Here is a 19,236-nt window from a genome sequence, read left to right as displayed (position 1 = left end):
TAATGCTCCACAAATCTTCTCTTCTGTCTTCAGGCAAAAAAAACATCTAATTGAAGGAATTTTCCACCTTCAGACTCCATAGTTGATTGATTTGTGAGATCTCTGCAGGACGGCGGCTGATAGACGAGGCGCAGACCTGTATATAATGTATCCTGTATTATTACAGCCGGGGGGGCAGTGATAATTGACGCACACTGCACTGTTCTCACCATCAGTCTTCATATTTGGGGGCGCATTCATTATAGAGTTTGGGGGGCAGGATTTCCAGAGGTGACAGGTAAGGTTTGCTGTGTGCACTGTGTCACGCAGGTAGAGTTCTCCTTTAAGATGATCTCGGAGGAATAAAATCTAGATTCTCTCCCTATGGTTACAGGGCAAAAGGCCGGCGCAGGATAAGGTGCGTCCTAGCGATGGAAGTAAGATGGCTTGCATGCCTTCCAAATAACACGTCTGCTGTGACCCCCGACCCTTCTCTACGAGTGCTGCTGTGACCCTGAATGACCCCTTCCATACGAGTGCTGCTGTGACCCTGAATGACCCCTTCCATACGAGTGCTGCTGTGACCCTGAATGACCCCTTCCATACGAGTGCTGCTGTGACCCTGAATGACCCCTTCCATACGAGTGCTGCTGTGACCCTGAATGACCCCTTCCATACGAGTGCTGCTGTGAACCTGAATGACCCCTTCCATACGAGTGCTGCTGTGACCCTCTGACCTTTTTTACTAGTGCTGCTGTGACCCTCGACCCTTTTTTACGAGTGCTGCTGTGACCCTCGGCCCTTTTTTACGAGTGCTGCTGTGACCCTCGGCCCTTTTTTACGAGTGCTGCTGTGACCCTCGGCCCTTTTTTACGAGTGCTGCTGTGACCCTCGGCCCTTTTTTACGAGTGCTGCTGTGACCCTCGGCCCTTTTTTACGAGTGCTGCTGTGACCCTCGGTCCTTTTTACGAGTGCTGCTGTGACCCTCGGCCCTTTTTTACGAGTGCTGCTGTGACCCTCGGCCCTTTTTTTACGAGTGCTGCTGTGACCCTCGGCCCTTTTTTACGAGTGCTGCTGTGACCCCTCGGCCCTTTTTTACGAGTGCTGCTGTGACCCTCGACCCTTTTTTACGAGTGCTGCTGTGACCCTCGACCCTTTTTTACGAGTGCTGCTGTGACCCTCGACCCTTTTTTACGAGTGCTGCTGTGACCCTCGACCCTTTTTTACGAGTGCTGCTGTGACCCTCGACCCTTTTTTACGAGTGCTGCTGTGACCCTCAGCCCTTTTTTACGAGTGCTGCTGTGACCCTCGACCCTTTTTTACGAGTCCTGCTGTGTACAGTTTTGGGCACCACATTTTAAAAAAGACATAGACAAACTGGAACAAGTTCAGAGAAGAGCGACCAGAATGGTGACTGGTCTGCAAACCATGTCCTATGAGGAACGGTTGCAGGATTTGGGAATGTTTAGCTTGCAAAAAAGAAGACTGAGAGGAGACTTAATAGCTGTCTACAAATATGTCAAGGGCTGTCACATTGTAGAAGGATCATCTTTATTCTCATTTGCACAAGGAAAGACTAGAAGCAATGGGATGAAACTAAATGGGAGGAGACACAGATTAGATATTAGAAAAAACTTTTTGACAGTTAGGGTGATTAATGAGTGGAACAGGCTGCCACGAGAGGTGGTGAGTTCCCCTTCAATGGACGTCTTCAAACAGAGGCTGGACAGACATCTGTCTGAGATGATCTAGTGAATCCTGCTTTGAGCAGGGGGTTGGACCAGATGACCCAGGAGGTCCCTTCCAACTCTATGATTCTATGATTCTATACCCTCGGCCCATTTTTTTTTTTACAAGTGCTGCTGTGACCCTGAATGACCCTTTACTACGTGTGCTGCTGTGACCCCCGACCCTTCTGTAGGAGTGCTGCTGTGACCCCCGACCCTTCTGTACAAGTACTGCTGTGACCCTCGACCCATTTCTACGAGTGTTACTTGACTTTGAATGAACTTTCTCTACAAGTGCTGCTGTGAACCCCATTCCTTCTGTACGAGTGCTGCTGTGACTCCTGACCCTTCTCTACGAGTGCTGCTGTGACTCCTGACCCTTCTCTGAGTGCTGCTGTGACCCCCGACCCTTCTCTACGAGTGCTGCTGTGACCCCCGACCCTTCTGTATGTGTGCTGCTTTGACCCCCGACCCTTCTCTGCGAGTGCTGCTGTGACCCCGGACCCTTCTCTGCGAGTGCTGCTGTGACCCCGGACCCTTCTCTGCGAGTGCTGCTGTGACCCCGGACCCTTCTCTGCGAGTGCTGCTGTGACCCCGGACCCTTCTCTGCGAGTGCTGCTGTGACCCCCGACCCTTCTCTACGAGTGCTGCTGTGACCCCCGACCCTTCTCTACGAGTGCTGCTGTGACCCCCGACCCTTCTCTACGAGTTCTGCAGTGACCCTTTCCATACGAGTGCTGCTGTGACCCCCGACCCATTTCTACAAGTGTGACTGTGACCCTGAATGACTCTTCTGTACGACTGCTGCTGTGACCCCCTACCCTTCTGTAGAAGTGCTGCTGTGACCCCCGACCCTTCTGTACGAGTGCTGCTGTGACCCCCGACCCTTCTCTACGAGTGCTGCTGTGACCCCCGACCCTTCTTTACGAGTGCTGCTGTGACCCCCGACCCTTCTCTACGAGTGCTGCTGTGACCCCCGACCCTTCTCTACGAGTGCTGCTGTGACCCTGAATGACAGTTTCCATACAAGTGCTGCTGTGACCCCCCAACCCTTCTGTACGAGTGCTGCTGTGACTCCTGACCCTTCTCTACGAGTGCTGCTGTGACTCCTGACCCTTCTCTATGAGTGCTGCTGTGACCCCCGACCCTTCTCTACGAGTGCTGCTGTGACCCCCGACCCTTCTGTACGAGTGCTGCTTTGACCCCCGACCCTTCTGTACGAGTGCTGCTGTGACCCCGGACCCTTCTCTACGAGTGCTGCTGTGACCCCGGACCCTTCTCTGCGAGTGCTGCTGTGACCCCGGACCCTTCTCTGCGAGTGCTGCTGTGACCCCCGACCCTTCTCTGTGAGTGCTGCTGTGACCCCCGACCCTTCTCTACGAGTGCTGCTGTGACCCCCGACCCTTCTCTACGAGTGCTGCTGTGACCCCCGACCCTTCTCTACGAGTGCTGCTGTGACCCCCGACCCTTCTGTACGAGTGCTGCTTTGACCCCCGACCCTTCTGTACGAGTGCTGCTGTGACCCCGGACCCTTCTCTGCGAGTGCTGCTGTGACCCCGGACCCTTCTCTGCGAGTGCTGCTGTGACCCCGGACCCTTCTCTGCGAGTGCTGCTGTGACCCCGACCCTTCTCTACGAGTGCTGCTGTGACCCCCGACCCTTCTCTACGAGTTCTGCAGTGACCCTTTCCATACGAGTGCTGCTGTGACCCCCGACCCATTTCTACAAGTGTGACTGTGACCCTGAATGACTCTTCTGTACGACTGCTGCTGTGACCCCCTACCCTTCTGTAGAAGTGCTGCTGTGACCCCCGACCCTTCTGTACGAGTGCTGCTGTGACCCCCGACCTTTCTCTACGAGTGCTGCTGTGACCCCCGACCCTTCTTTACGAGTGCTGCTGTGACCCCCGACCCTTCTCTACGAGTGCTGCTGTGACCCCCGACCCTTCTCTACGAGTGCTGCTGTGACCCCCGACCCTTCTCTACGAGTGCTGCTGTGACCCCCGACCCTTCTCTACGAGTTTTGCTGTGACTCTGAATGACAGTTTCCATACAAGTGCTGCTGTGACCCCCCAACCCTTCTGTACGAGTGCTGCTGTGACTCCTGACCCTTCTCTACGAGTGCTGCTGTGACTCCTGACCCTTCTCTATGAGTGCTGCTGTGACCCCCGACCCTTCTCTACGAGTGCTGCTGTGACCCCCGACCCTTCTGTACGAGTGCTGCTTTGACCCCCGACCCTTCTGTACGAGTGCTGCTGTGACCCCGGACCCTTCTCTACGAGTGCTGCTGTGACCCCGGACCCTTCTCTGCGAGTGCTGCTGTGACCCCGGACCCTTCTCTGCGAGTGCTGCTGTGACCCCGGACCCTTCTCTGCGAGTGCTGCTGTGACCCCCGACCCTTCTCTACGAGTGCTGCTGTGACCCCCCCACCCTTCTCTACGAGTGCTGCTGTGACCCCCCACCCTTCTCTACGAGTGCTGCTGTGACCCCCGACCCTTCTCTACGAATTCTGCAGTGACCCTTTCCATGCGAGTGCTGCTGTGACCCCCGACCTATTTCTACAAGTGTGACTGTGACCCTGAATGACTCTTCTGTACGACTGCTGCTGTGACCCCCTACCCTTCTGTAGAAGTGCTGCTGTGACCCCCGACCCTTCTGTACGAGTGCTGCTGTGACCCCCGACCCTTCTCTACGAGTGCTGCTGTGACCCCCCGACCCTTCTTTACGAGTGCTGCTGTGACCCCTGACCCTTCTCTACGAGTGCTGCTGTGACCCCCGACCCTTCTCTACGAGTTTTGCTGTGACCCTGAATGACAGTTTCCATACAAGTGCTGCTGTGACCCTGAATGATCCTTCTCTACGAGTGCTGCTGTGACCCCCGACCCTACTCTACAAGTTTTGCTGTGACCCTGAATGACCATTTCCTTTCAGTGCTGCTGTGACCCCGACCCTTCTCTACGACTTTTGCTGTATCCCCCGACCCTTCTGTACGAGTTTTGCTGTGACCCTGAATGACCCTTTCCATACGAGAGCTGCTGTGACCCTCGGCCCTTTTTTTACGAGTGCTGCTGTGACCCTGAAATGACTCTTCTCTACGAGTTCTGCAGTGACCCTTTCCATACGAGTGCTGCTGTGACCCCCGACCCATTTCTACAAGTGTGACTGTGACCCTGAATGACTCTTCTGTATGACTGCTGCTGTGACCCCCTACCCTTCTGTAGAAGTGCTGCTGTGACCCCCGACCCTTCTGTACGAGTGCTGCTGTGACCCCCGACCTTTCTCTACGAGTGCTGCTGTGACCCCCGACCCTTCTTTACGAGTGCTGCTGTGACCCCCAACCCTTCTTTACGAGTGCTGCTGTGACCCCCGACCCTTCTCTACGAGTGCTGCTGTGACCCCCGACCCTTCTCTACGAGTGCTGCTGTGACCCCCGACCCTTCTCTACGAGTTTTGCTGTGACCCTGAATGACAGTTTCCATACAAGTGCTGCTGTGACCCCCCAACCCTTCTGTACGAGTGCTGATGTGACTCCTGACCCTTCTCTACGAGTGCTGCTGTGACTCCTGACCCTTCTCTGAGTGCTGCTGTGACCCCCTACCCTTCTCTACGAGTGCTGCTGTGACCCCCGACCCTTCTGTACGAGTGCTGCTTTGACCCCCGACCCTTCTGTACGAGTGCTGCTGTGACCCCGGACCCTTCTCTACGAGTGCTGCTGTGACCCCGGACCCTTCTCTGCGAGTGCTGCTGTGACCCCGGACCCTTCTCTGCGAGTGCTGCTGTGACCCCCGACCCTTCTCTACGAGTGCTGCTGTGACCCCCCACCCTTCTCTATGAGTGCTGCTGTGACCCCCCACCCTTCTCTACGAGTGCTGCTGTGACCCCCGACCCTTCTGTACGAGTGCTGCTTTGACCCCCGACCCTTCTGTACGAGTGCTGCTGTGACCCCGGACCCTTCTCTACGAGTGCTGCTGTGACCCCGGACCCTTCTCTGCGAGTGCTGCTGTGACCCCGGACCCTTCTCTGCGAGTGCTGCTGTGACCCCCGACCCTTCTCTACGAGTGCTGCTGTGACCCCCCACCCTTCTCTATGAGTGCTGCTGTGACCCCCGACCCTTCTCTACGAGTTCTGCAGTGACCCTTTCCATACGAGTGCTGCTGTGACCCCGACCCATTTCTACAAGTGTGACTGTGACCCTGAATGACTCTTCTGTACGACTGCTGCTGTGACCCCCTACCCTTCTGTAGAAGTGCTGCTGTGACCCCCGACCCTTCTGTACGAGTGCTGCTGTGACCCCCGACCCTTCTCTACGAGTGCTGCTGTGACCCCCGACCCTTCTTTACGAGTGCTGCTGTGACCCCCGACCCTTCTCTACGAGTGCTGCTGTGACCCCCGACCCTTCTCTACGAGTTTTGCTGTGACCCTGAATGACAGTTTCCATACAAGTGCTGCTGTGACCCTGAATGATCCTTCTCTACGAGTGCTGCTGTGACCCCCGACCCTACTCTACAAGTTTTGCTGTGACCCTGAATGACCATTTCCTTTCAGTGCTGCTGTGACCCCGACCCTTCTCTACGACTTTTGCTGTATCCCCCGACCCTTCTGTACGAGTTTTGCTGTGACCCTGAATGACCCTTTCCATACGAGAGCTGCTGTGACCCTCGGCCCTTTTTTTACGAGTGCTGCTGTGACCCTGAAATGACTCTTCTCTACGAGTTCTGCAGTGACCCTTTCCATACGAGTGCTGCTGTGACCCCCGACCCATTTCTACAAGTGTGACTGTGACCCTGAATGACTCTTCTGTATGACTGCTGCTGTGACCCCCTACCCTTCTGTAGAAGTGCTGCTGTGACCCCCGACCCTTCTTTACGAGTGCTGCTGTGACCCCTGACCCTTCTCTACGAGTGCTGCTGTGACCCCCGACCCTTCTCTATGAGTTTTGCTGTGACCCTGAATGACAGTTTCCATACAAGTGCTGCTGTGACCCTGAATGATCCTTCTCTACGAGTGCTGCTGTGACCCCCGACCCTACTCTACAAGTTTTGCTGTGACCCTGAATGACCATTTCCTTTCAGTGCTGCTGTGACCCCGACCCTTCTCTACGACTTTTGCTGTATCCCCCGACCCTTCTGTACGAGTTTTGCTGTGACCCTGAATGACCCTTTCCATACGAGAGCTGCTGTGACCCTCGGCCCTTTTTTTACGAGTGCTTCTGTGACCCTGAAATGACTCTTCTCTACGAGTGCTGCTGTGACCCCTGACCCTTCTCTACGAGTTTTGCTGTGACCCTGAATGACCCTTTCCTTTCAGTGCTGCTGTGACCCTCGGCCCTTTTTTACGAGTGCTGCTGTGACCCTCGGCCCTTTTTTTACGAGTGCTGCTGTGACCCTCGGGCCTTTTTTACGAGTGCTGCTGTGACCCTCGGCCCTTTTTTACGAGTGCTGCTGTGACCCTCGGCCCTTTTTTACGAGTGCTGCTGTGACCCTCAGACCTTTTTTTTACGAGTGCTGCTGTGACCCTCAGACCTTTTTTTACGAGTGCTGCTGTGACCCTCAGAACTTTTTTTTACGAGTGCTGCTCTTCTGCTTGCCGTAGCCGCCATAGATGAGGCTGATCTTAAAGAGAACTTGCTCCAGGAATATCCTGTGTATTGATTAACCCCTGAAGTCCCATTCTGGGGTCAGATTCTCTTTAAGGGTCACCTCACAGTAAGACGTGAAGATTGGTGTGTCCAGATGTGGGAGGAGTCCGGCAGACAGGTGCCGCCCCCATACCCTGCTTTCAGGTTGTCAGACCTGTTGTCAGGGGGATTCTCCATGGTGGAGACCTCCGCACTTTCCACCGCTCAGTATAACCGGCCGCTCGCATTTATAACACGACTCCGCTTCAGGCAAAGGATAGTAATGGCTGCTGACAACTAACAGCTATTGAGGCGTTGTCAGCCCGCGTGCCCAGCTGCATAACTCTCCTGACCTGATGGTTTGTTACAATGTATCAGTGCCTGGATTACATCGATCGATACATTGGAGCAGCCTTTTTACTCACAACCTACGGGTTTTCTTATACTTTATTACCCTCCTTCGGGTGGCCGCTAACAGAGAGCAATAGACCAAGTAGTCTCCACTGTATTGTGTTATTCTATGTTTCCTCCACTCGGGGGCAGCAGAGAGTGGAGGAGAGGCGAGCACTGTTCCTAATACTCTTCCTTCAGGCAGCGGGCACAAGGGGGCAGCAGAGGGCCTGCAGTACAGATAGTGAGGCTGCGGGCACTAGGGGGCAGCAGAGGTCCTGCAGTACAGATAGAGAGGCTGCGGGCACTAGGGGGCAGCAGAGGGCCTGCAGTACAGATAGTGAGGCTGCGGGCACTAGGGGGCAGCAGAGGTCCTGCAGTACAGATAGAGAGGCTGCGGGCACTAGGGGGCAGCAGAGGTCCTGCAGTACAGATAGAGAGGCCGAGGGCACTAGGGGGCAGCAGAGGTCCTGCAGTACAGATAGAGAGGCCGAGGGCACTAGGGGGCAGCAGAGGTCCTGCAGTACAGATAGGGAGGCAGCGGGGACTAGGGGGCAGCAGAGGTCCTGCAGTACAGATTGAGAGGCTGCGGGCACTAGGGGGCAGCAGAGGTCCTGCAGTACAGATTGAGAGGCTGCGGGCACTAGGGGGCAGCAGAGGTCCTGCAGTACAGATGGGCTGCGGGCACTAGGGGGCAGCAGAGGTCCTGCAGTACAGATAGAGAGGCCGAGGGCACTAGGGGGCAGCAGAGGTCCTGCAGTACAGATAGAGAGGTCGAGGGCACTAGGGGGCAGCAGAGGTCCTGCAGTACAGATAGAGAGACTGCGGGCACTAGGGGGCAGCAGAGGTCCTGCAGTACAGATGGAGAGGCTGCGGGCACTAGGGGGCAGCAGAGGTCCTGCAGTACAGATAGAGAGGCTGCGGGCACTAGGGGGCAGCAGAGGTCATGCATTAGGCAATGGGCACTAGGGGGCAGCAGAGGTCCTGCAGTACAGATAGAGGGGCTGTGGGCACTAGGGGGCAGCAGAGGTCCTGCAGTACAGATAGAGGGGCTGTGGGCACTAGGGGGCAGCAGAGGTCCTGCAGTACAGATTGAGAGGCTGCGGGCACTAGGGGGCAGCAGAGGTCCTGCAGTACAGATGGGCTGCGGGCACTAGGGGGCAGCAGAGGTCCTGCAGTACAGATAGAGAGGCCGAGGGCACTAGGGGGCAGCAGAGGTCCTGCAGTACAGATAGGGAGGCAGCGGGCACTAGGGGGCAGCAGAGGTCCTGCAGTACAGATAGAGAGACAGCGGGCACTAGGGGGCAGCAGAGGTCCTGCAGTACAGATAGAGAGGCCGCGGGCACTAGGGGGCAGCAGAGGTCCTGCAGTACAGATAGAGAGACTGCGGGCACTAGGGGGCAGCAGAGGTCCTGCAGTACAGATAGAGAGGCTGCGGGCACTAGGGGGCAGCAGAGGTCCTGCAGTACAGATAGAGAGTCTGCGGGCACTAGGGGGCAGCAGAGGTCCTGCAGTACAGATAGAGAGGCTGCGGGCAAGAGGTCCTGCAGTACAGATAGAGAGGCTGCGGGCACTAGGGGGCAGCAGAGGTCATGCATTAGGCAATGGGCACTAGGGGGCAGCAGAGGTCCTGCAGTACAGATAGAGAGACAGCGGGCACTAGGGGGCAGCAGAGGTCCTGCAGTACAGATAGAGAGGCTGCGGGCACTAGGGGGCTGCAGAGGTCCTGCAGTACAGATAAAGAGGCTGCGGGCACGAGGGGGCAGCAGAGGTCCTGCAGTACAGATAGAGAGGCTGCTGGCACTAGGGGGCAGCAGAGGTCCTGCAGTACAGATAGAGAGGCTGCGGGCACTAGGGGGCTGCAGAGGTCCTGCAGTACAGATAGAGAGGCTGCGGGCACAAGGGGGCAGCAGAGGTCCTGCAGTACAGATAGAGAGGCTGCGGGCACTAGGGGGCAGCAGAGGTCCTGCAGTACAGATAGAGAGACAGCGGGCACTAGGGGGCAGCAGAGGTCCTGCAGTACAGATAGAGAGGCCGCGGGCACTAGGGGGCAGCAGAGGTCCTGCAATACAGATAGAGAGGCCGCGGGCACTAGGGGGCAGCAGAGGTCCTGCAGTACAGATAGAGAGGCTGCGGGCACTAGGGGGCAGCAGAGGTCCTGCAGTACAGATAGAGGGGCAGCAGAGGTCCTGCAGTACAGATAGAGAGGCCGAGGACACTAGGGGTCAGCTGAGGTCCTGCAGTACAGATGGAGAGGCAGTGGGCACTAGGGGTCAGCAGAGGTCCTGCAGTACAGATGGAGAGGCAGTGGGCACTAGGGGGCAGCAGAGGTCCTGCAGTACAGATAGAGAGGCCGAGGGCACTAGGGGGCAGCAGAGGTCCTGCAGTACAGATAGAGAGGCCGCGGGCACTAGGGGGCAGCAGAGGTCCTGCCGTACAGATAGGGAGGCAGCGGGCACTAGGGGGCAGCAGAGGTCCTGCAGTACAGATAGTGAGGCAGCGGGCACTAGGGGGCAGCAGAGGTCCTACAGTACAGATAGAGAGGCCAGGGCACTAGGGGGCAGCAGAGGTCCTGCCGTACAGATAGGGAGGCAGCGGGCACTAGGGGGCAGCAGAGGTCCTGCAGTACTGATAGAGAGGCTGCGGGCACTAGGGGGCAGCAGAGGTCCTGCAGTACAGATAGAGAGGCTGCGGGCACTAGGGGGCAGCAGAGGTCCTGCAATACAGATAGAGAGGTCGACGGCACTAGGGGGCAGCAGAGGTCCTGCAATACAGATAGAGAGGTCGAGGGCACTATGGGGCAGCAGAGGTCCTGCAGTACAGATAGAGAGACAGCGGGCACTAGGGGGCTGCAGAGGTCCTGCAGTACAGATAGAGAGGCAGCGGGCACTATGGGGCAGCAGAGGTCCTGCAGTACAGATAGAGAGGCCGAGGGCACTAGGGGGCAGCAGAGGTCCTGCAGTACAGATAGAGAGGCTGAGGGCACTAGGGGTCAGCAGAGGTCCTGCAGTACAGATGGAGAGGCAGTGGGCACTAGGGGGCAGCAGAGGTCCTGCAGTACAGATAGAGAGGCCGAGGGCACTAGGGGGCAGCAGAGGTCCTGCAGTACAGATAGGGAGGCAGCGGGCACTATGGGTCAGCAGAGGTCCTGCAGTATAGATAGTGAAGCAGCGGGCACTAGGGGGCAGCAGAGGTCCTGCAATACAGATAGAGAGGCTGCAGGCACTAGGGGGCAGCAGAGGTCCTGCAGTACAGATAGAGAGGCCGAGGGCACTAGGGGGCAGCAGAGGTCCTGCAGTACAGATAGAGAGGCCGCGGGCACTAGGGGGCAGCAGAGGTCCTGCAGTACAGATAGAGAGGTCGAGGGCACTAGGGGGCAGCAGAGGTCCTGCAGTACAGATAGAGAGATTGCGGGCACTAGGGGGCAGCAGAGGTCCTGCAATACAGATAGAGGGGCAGCAGAGGTCCTGCAGTACAGATAGAGAGGCCGAGGGCACTAGGGGGCAGCAGAGGTTCTGCAGTACAGATAGAGAGGCTGCGGGCACTAGGGGGCAGCAGAGGTCCTGCAGTACAGATAGAGGGGCAGCAGAGGTCCTGCAGTACAGATAGAGAGGCCGAGGGCACTAGGGGGCAGCAGAGGTCCTGCAGTACAGATAGAGGGGCAGCAGAGGTCCTGCAGTACAGATAGAGAGGCCGAGGGCACTAGGGGGCAGCAGAGGTCCTGCAATACAGATAGAGGGGCAGCAGAAGTCCTGCAGTACAGATAGAGAGGCCGAGGGCACTAGGGGGCAGCAGAGGTCCTGCAATACAGATAGAGGGGCAGCAGAGGTCCTGCAGTACAGATAGAGAGGCCGAGGGCACTAGGGGGCAGCAGAGGTCCTGCAGTACAGATAGAGAGGCTGCGGGCACTAGGGGGCAGCAGAGGTCCTGCAATACAGATAGAGAGGCTGCAGGCACTAGGGGGCAGCAGAGGTCCTACAGTACAGATAGAGAGGCCGAGGGCACTAGGGGGCAGCAGAGGTCCTGCAGTACAGATAGAGAGGCCGCGGGCACTAGGGGGCAGCAGAGGTCCTGCAGTACAGATAGAGAGGTCGAGGGCACTAGGGGGCAGCAGAGGTCCTGCAGTACAGATAGAGAGATTGCGGGTACTAGGGGGCAGCAGAGGTCCTGCAATACAGATAGAGGGGCAGCAGAGGTCCTGCAGTACAGATAGAGAGGCCGAGGGCACTAGGGGGCAGCAGAGGTCCTGCAGTACAGATAGAGAGGCCGAGGGCACTAGGGGTCAGCAGAGGTCCTGCAGTACAGATAGAGAGGCCGCGGGCACTAGGGGGCAGCAGAGGTCCTGCAGTACAGATAGAGAGGCCGAGGGCACTAGGGGTCAGCAGAGGTCCTGCAGTACAGATAGAGAGGCCGCGGGCACTAGGGGGCAGCAGAGGTCCTTCAGTACAGATAGAGAGGCACTAGGGGGCAGCAGAGGTCCTGCATTAGGCAGCGGGCACTAGATGGCGCTGTACTGTCTTTCACCCCCATGAGCTGCCTGTAGACCGTGTTTGTATATGGCGGGTGCACGTGGCGTCTTGTTCTCCGCAGGAGGCAGAGGATGTCTCTGAGCCCTCAGTTATTACTCCTGTCACCCGGGCAGGATTCTGTTCCTCCTTCTGCCTGACTTTCCTGATATAATGAGAGATTTCCGCAGCCATGTTTCCTCCAGCCGCTCTTAACCCCATCACAGCCAGCTCGCAGAACACCTTCCCACCAATAGGGGGAGCCGCTGTTTACACGTGTCCATTCACCGGCCACTTCAGGGTTAAATATAAGATGGCGGAGCTGTGGTCATGTGATCGGGAAGGTCAGCGGTAACAACTACTAAACTGCATGGGGGGCTCAGTGCATGGACGCGATGGGGGCACAGGGCTTCTGCTGATTGATGGGGCAGCACCTTGTGGTGGGGTTCCCCCGGCTCCAGGAATGCTTGTATGAGCCCCCCACACAGATGATGGCAGTGCCGCCGCTCCCGCTGATGCTTTGTCTCTTTTTTTTCCAGAAAGCCAAACTGGGTCCCGCGGGAAACAAGGTGATCAGCCCGGCCGAGGAGCGCAAGCCGTACGTCCCCTCCAATAACGTCGACAGCGTCAAACTCACCGACTTCACCTTCCTCATGGTGCTCGGCAAGGGGAGCTTCGGAAAGGTGCGGAGCATACCCGGGGGGCGGGGAGGTAACCCGAGGGGGCGGGGGAGGTAACCCAGGGGGCAGGGGAGGTAACCCGAGGGGCAGGGAGGTAACCCGAGGGGGAGGGGGAGGTAACTCAGGGGGCGGGGAGGTAACCCGGTGGGCGGGGAGGTAACCCGAGGGGGCGGGGGAGGTAACCCAGGGGGCAGGGGAGGTAACCCAGGGGGCAGGGGAGGTAACCCGAGGGGCAGGGAGGTAACCCGAGGGGGAGGGGGAGGTAACCCAGGGGGCGGGGAGGTAACCCGAGGGGGCGGGGGAGGTAACCCAGGGGGCAGGGGAGGTAACCCGAGGGGGCGGGGAGGTAACCCGGTGGGCGGGGAGGTAACCCGAGGGGGAGGGGGAGGTAACCCGAGGGGGAGGGGGAGGTAACCCGGTGGGCAGGGGAGGTAACCCAGGGGGCAGGGGAGGTAACCCAGGGGGCAGGGGAGGTAACCCGAGGGGCAGGGAGGTAACCCGAGCGGGAGGGGGAGGTAACCCAGGGGGCGGGGAGGTAACCCGGTGGGCGGGGAGGTAACCCGGTGGGCGGGGAGGTAACCCGGTGGGCGGGGAGGTAACCCGAGGGGGCGGGGGAGGTAACCCAGGGGGCAGGGGAGGTAACCCGAGGGGCAGGGAGGTAACCCGAGGGGGAGGGGGAGGTAACCCAGGGGGCGGGGAGGTAACCCGAGGGGGCGGCAGAGGCAACCCGAGGGGCGGGGAGGTAACCCGAGGGGGCGGGGAGGTAACCCGAGGGGGCGGCGGAGGTAACCCGAGGGGGCGGCGGAGGTAACCCGAGGGGGCGGCGGAGGTAACCCGAGGGGCGGGGAGGTAACCCGGGGGGCGGGGAGGTAACCCGAGGGGGCGGCGGAGGTAACCCGAGGGGGCGGCGGAGGTAACCCGAGGGGGCGGCGGAGGTAACCCGGGGGGCGGGGGAGGTAACCCGGGGGGGGCGGGGAATTATCCCGGGGGGAGCGGGGGAGGTTACCCAGGGGGGCGGGGGAGGTTACTCGAGGGCGAGGGAGGTTACTCGGGGTCGGGGGAGGTTACTCGAGGGGGCGAGGGAGGTAACCCGAGGGGGCTGGGGAGGTTGCCCGAGGGGGCTGGGGAGGTTGCCCGAGGGGGCTGGGGAGGTTGCCCAGGGGTGGGGGAGGTTGCCCAGGGGCGGGGGAGGTTGCCCAGGGGCGGGGGAGGTTGCCCAGGGGCGGGGGAGGTTGCCCAGGGGCGAGGGAGGTTACCCAGGGGCATGGGAGGTTACCCAGGGGCATGGGAGGTTACCCAGGGGCATGGGAGGTAACTAAGAAGCGAGGGAGGTTAACCAGGGGTGGGGGAGGTTGCCCGGGGGAGGGTACCCGGGGGCGGGGGAGGTTGCCCAGGGGCGGGGGAGGTTGCCCAGGGGCGGGGGAGGTTGCCCAGGGGCGAGGGAGGTTACCCAGGGGCATGGGAGGTTACCCAGGGGCATGGGAGGTAACTAAGAAGCGAGGGAGGTTAACCAGAGGTGGGGGAGGTTGCCCGGGGGAGGGTACCCAGGGGCGGGGGAGGTTACCCAGGGGCGGGTGAGGTTACCCAGGGGCGGGTGAGGTTACCCAGGGGCGGGTGAGGTTACCCAGGGGCGGGGGAGGTTACCCAGGGGCGGGGGAGGTTACCCAGGGGCGGGGGAGGTAACTAAGGGGCAAGGGAGGTTAACCAGGGGCTGGGAAGTTACCCAGGTGCGGGGGAGGTTACCCCAGGGGCGGGGGAGGTAACTAAGGGGCGTGGAAGTTACTCAGGAGTGAGGGAGGTTACCCGGGTGCGGGGGAGGTTACCCAGGGGCAGGGGAGGTAACTAAGGGGCGGGGAAGTTACTCAGGAGTGAGGGAGGTTACCCGGGGGCGGGGGAGGTTACCCGGGGGAGGTAACTCGGGGGCGGGGTCAGCTACCTAAGATGTGGGATGTGTGATCCTCCTATAAGGGGTGGTGATGGATTTTAGGTGGTCGGATGAACATGTCGGCTGCATTGTGCCACGAGTGTTGACCCTGTGTATTGGGGTCTTGTGACGAGCCCCCTATTCTTCACAGGTGATGTTAGCGGAGAGAAAGGGAACGGACGAGCTTTACGCCATCAAGATCCTGAAGAAGGACGTGGTGATCCAGGACGACGACGTGGAGTGCACCATGGTGGAGAAGCGGGTGCTGGCGCTGCTGGACAAGCCGCCCTTCCTCACCCTGCTGCACTCCTGCTTCCAGACTGTGGTAAGGGGCGGACGGTGGGCACGGGGGCGGACGGCGGGGGCAGCGGCCGCGGTCTCTCACGCTCTCCGCTCTGTCCTAGGACCGGCTGTACTTCGTCATGGAGTACGTGAACGGAGGAGACCTGATGTATCACATCCAGCAAGTGGGGAAGTTCAAGGAGCCGCAGGCGGTGTAAGTCCGGGGCCACAGATCTGCGCAGCGGTGCAAGTCCGGGGCACACAGATCTGCGCAGCGGTGCAAGTCCGGGCCACAGATCTGCCTCCCCCCCCCTCACTGAACGTCGACCCGTCCTCCCCCCCTCACTGAGCGCCGGCCCGTCCTCCTCCCCTCACTGAACGCCGACCCGTCCTCCCCCCCCTCACTGAACGCCAACCCGTCCTCCCCCCCCTCACTGAGCGCTGGCCCGTCCTCCCTCCCTCACTGAGCGCCGGCCCGTCCTCCCTCCCTCACTGAGCGCCGGCCCGTCCTCCCCCCTCACTGAGCGCCGGCCCGTCCTCCCCCCCCTCACTGAACGCCGACCCGTCCCCCCCCCCCCTCACTGAACGCCAACCCGTCCCCCCCCTCACTGAACGCCAACCCGTCCCCCCCCCCTCACTGAACGCCAACCCGTCCTCCCCCCCCTCACTGAGCGCCAGCCCGTCCTCCCCCCGTCACTGAGCGCCGGCCCGTCCTCCCCTCCCTCACTGAGCGCCGGCCCGTCCTCCCCCCTCACTGAGCGCCGGCCCGTCCTCCCCCCTCACTGAGCGCCGGCCCGTCCTCCCCCCCTCACTGAGCGCCGGCCCGTCCTCCCTCCCTCACTGAGCGCCGGCCCGTCCTCCCTCCCTCACTGAGCGCCGGCCCGTCCTCCCTCCCTCACTGAGCGCCGGCCCGTCCTCCCTCCCTCACTGAGCGCCGGCCCGTCCTCCCTCCCTCACTGAGCGCCGGCCCGTCCTCCCTCCCTCACTGAGCGCCGGCCCGTCCTCCCTCCCTCACTGAGCGCCGGCCCGTCCTCCCTCCCTCACTGAGCGCCGGCCCGTCCTCCCTCCCTCACTGAGCGCCGGCCCGTCCTCCCTCCCTCACTGAGCGCCGGCCCGTCCTCCCTCCCTCACTGAGCGCCGGCCCGTCCTCCCTCCCTCACTGAGCGCCGGCCCGTCCTCCCTCCCCTCACTGAGCGCCGGCCCGTCCTCCCTCCCTCACTGAGCGCCGGCCCGCCCTCCCCCCCTCACTGAGCGCCGGCCCGCCCTCCCCCCCTCACTGAGCGCCGGCCCGCCCTCCCCCCCTCACTGAGCGCCGGCCCGCCCTCCCCCCCTCACTGAGCGCGCGCCCGCCCTCCCCCCTCACTGAGCGCCGGCCCGCCCTCCCCCCCTCACTGAGCGCCGGCCCGCCCTCCCCCCCTCACTGAGCGCCGGCCCGCCCTCCCCCCTCACTGAGCGCCGGCCCGCCCTCCCCCCTCACTGAGCGCCGGCCCGCCCTCCCCCCCTCACTGAGCGCCGGCCCGCCCTCCCCCCCTCACTGAGCGCCGGCCCGCCCTCCCCCCCTCACTGAGCGCCGGCCCGCCCTCCCCCCCTCACTGAGCGCCGGCCCGCCCTCCCCCCCTCACTGAGTGCCGGCCCGCCCTCCCCCCCTCACTGAGTGCCGGCCCGCCCTCCCCCCCTCACTGAGTGCCGGCCCGCCCTCCCCCCCTCACTGAGTGCCGGCCCGCCCTCCCCCCCTCACTGAGTGCCGGCCCATCCTCCCCCCTTACTGAGCGCCGACCCGTCCTCCCCCCCTCACTGAACGCCGACCCGTCCTCCCCCCCTCACTGAACGCCGACCCGTCCTCCCCCCCTCACTGAACGCCGACCCGTCCTCCCCCCCTCACTGAACGCCGACCCGTCCTCCCCCCCTCACTGAGCGCCGGCCCGTCCTCCCCCCTCACTGAGTGCCGGCCCGTCCTCCCCCCTTACTGAGCGCCGACCCGTCCTCCCCCCCTCACTGAACGCCGACCCGTCCTCCCCCCCTCACTGAACGCCGACCCGTCCTCCCCCCCTCACTGAACGCCGACCCGTCCTCCCCCCTCACTGAACGCCGACCCGTCCTCCCCCCCTCACTGAGCGCCGGCCCGTCCTCCCCCCTCACTGAGCGCCAACCCGTCCTCCCCCCTCACTGAGCGCCGGCCCATCCTCCCCCCTCACTGAGCGCCGGCCCATCCTCCCCCCTCACTGAGCGCCGGCCCCCCATCCCCCCTCTCTGAGCGCCGGCCCCCCATCCCCCCTCTCTGAGCGCCGGCCCCCCATCCCCCCTCTCTGAGCGCCGGCCCCCCATCCCCCCCTCACTGAGCGCCGGCCCCCCATCCCCCCTCACTGAGCGCCGGCCCGTCCTCCCCCCTCACTGAGCGCCAACCCGTCCTCCCTCCCTCACTGAGCGCCGGCCCGTCCTCCCTCCCTCACTGAGCGCCGGCCCGTCCTCCCTCCCTCACTGAGCGCCGGCCCGTCCTCCCTCCCTCACTGAGCGCCGGCCCGTCCTCCCTCCCTCACTGAGCGCCGGCCCGTCCTCCCTCCCTCACTGAGCGCCGGCCCGTCCTCCCTCCCTCACTGAGCGCCGGCCCGTCCTCCCTCCCTCACTGAGCGCCGGCCCGTCCTCCCTCCCTCACTGAGCGCCGGCCCGTCCTCCCTCCCTCACTGAGCGCCAACCCGTCCTCCCCCCTCACTGAGCGCCGGCCCATCCTCCCCCCTCACTGAGCGCCGGCCCATCCTCCCCCCTCACTGAGCGCCGGCCCCCATCCCCCCTCTCTGAGCGCCGGCCCCCCATCCCCCCTCTCTGAGCACAGGCCCCCCATCCCCCCTCACTGAGCACAGGCCCCCCATCCCCCCTCACTGAGCGCCGGCCCCCCATCCCCCCTCACTGAGCGCCGGCCCCCCATCCCCCCTCACTGAGCGCCGGCCCCCCATCCCCCCTCACTGAGCACAGGCCCCCGTAGCCCCCCCCCCACTGAGAGCCGGCCCATCCTCCCCCCTCACTGAGCGCCGGCCCGTCCTCCCCCCTCACTGAGCGCCGGCCCCCCATCCCCCCTCACTGAGCGCCGGCCCGTCCTCCCCCCTCACTGAGCGCCGGCCCGTCCTCCCCCCTCACTGAGCGCCGGCCCCCCATCCCCCCTCACTGAGCGCCGGCCCGTCCTCCCCCCTCACTGATCGCCGGCCCCCCATCCCCCCTCACTGAGCGCCGGCCCGTCCTCCCCCCTCACTGATCGCCGGCCCATCCTCCCCCCTCACTGAGCGCCGGCCCCCCATCCCCCCTCACTGAGCGCCGGCCCGTCCTCCCCCCTCACTGATCGCCGGCCCCCCATCCCCCCTCACTGAGAGCCGGCCCATCCTCCCCCCTCACTGATCGCCGGCCCATCCTCCCCCCTCACTGAGCGCCGGCCCCCATCCCCCCTCACTGAGCGCCGGCCCCCCATCCCCCCTCACTGAGCGCCGGCCCGTCCTCCCCCCTCACTGAGCGCCAACCCGTCCTCCCCCCTCACTGAGCGCCGGCCCGTCCTCCCCCCTCACTGAGCGCCGGCCCATCCTCCCCCTCACTGAGCGCCGGCCCCCCATCCCCCCTCTCTGAGCGCCGGCCCCCCATCCCCCCTCTCTGAGCGCCGGCCCCCCATCCCCCTCTCTGAGCGCCGGCCCCCCATCCCCCCTCACTGAGCTCCGGCCCCCCATCCCCCCTCACTGAGCTCCGGCCCCCCATCCCCCCTCACTGAGCTCCGGCCCCCCATCCCCCCTCACTGAGCGCCGGCCCCCCATCCCCCCTCACTGAGCACAGGCCCCCGTAGCCCCCCCCAACTGAGCACCGGCCCCCCATCCCCCCCTCACTGAGCGCCGGCCCCCCATCCCCCCTCACTGAGCACAGGCCCCTGTAGCCCCCCCCCACTGAGCACCGGCCTTTCCTCCCCCCTCACTGAACTCTGGCTCCCCCCCCCCCCCTCTGATCTCCGGCCTCTTCCCCCGTCCCCCTCCGCTCTGTGCCCGGCTCCGCCCCTGATCATGTGACTTCTCTCCCGCCAGGTTCTACGCGGCTGAGATCTCGGACGGTCTCTTCTTCTTGCACAAGAAAGGCATCGTGTACAGGTGAGAGCGCCTCCCGCGG

The 19,236-nt window shown here is 62.5% G+C and overlaps 1 protein-coding gene across 1 annotated transcript; it reads left to right on the top strand.

The window, feature by feature from the left end:
• Positions 1–352: 352 nt before the first annotated feature.
• Positions 353–19,236, top strand: LOC141249690 (protein kinase C alpha type-like; the record flags this gene model as incomplete). Its single annotated transcript, XM_073669761.1, has 5 exons — positions 353–397; positions 12,756–12,899; positions 14,972–15,145; positions 15,225–15,316; positions 19,155–19,236. Coding segments are annotated over 5 exons (522 nt in total), but the record flags the coding sequence as incomplete, so codon positions are not given.

The sequence above is a fragment of the Phyllobates terribilis genome, unplaced genomic scaffold (assembly GCF_046119375.1).
Source record: "Phyllobates terribilis strain yellow unplaced genomic scaffold, ASM4611937v1 Scaffold_5003__1_contigs__length_55258, whole genome shotgun sequence".
Classification (NCBI taxonomy): domain Eukaryota; kingdom Metazoa; phylum Chordata; class Amphibia; order Anura; family Dendrobatidae; genus Phyllobates; species Phyllobates terribilis.
This window is presented reverse-complemented; position numbering and strand designations above follow the sequence as displayed.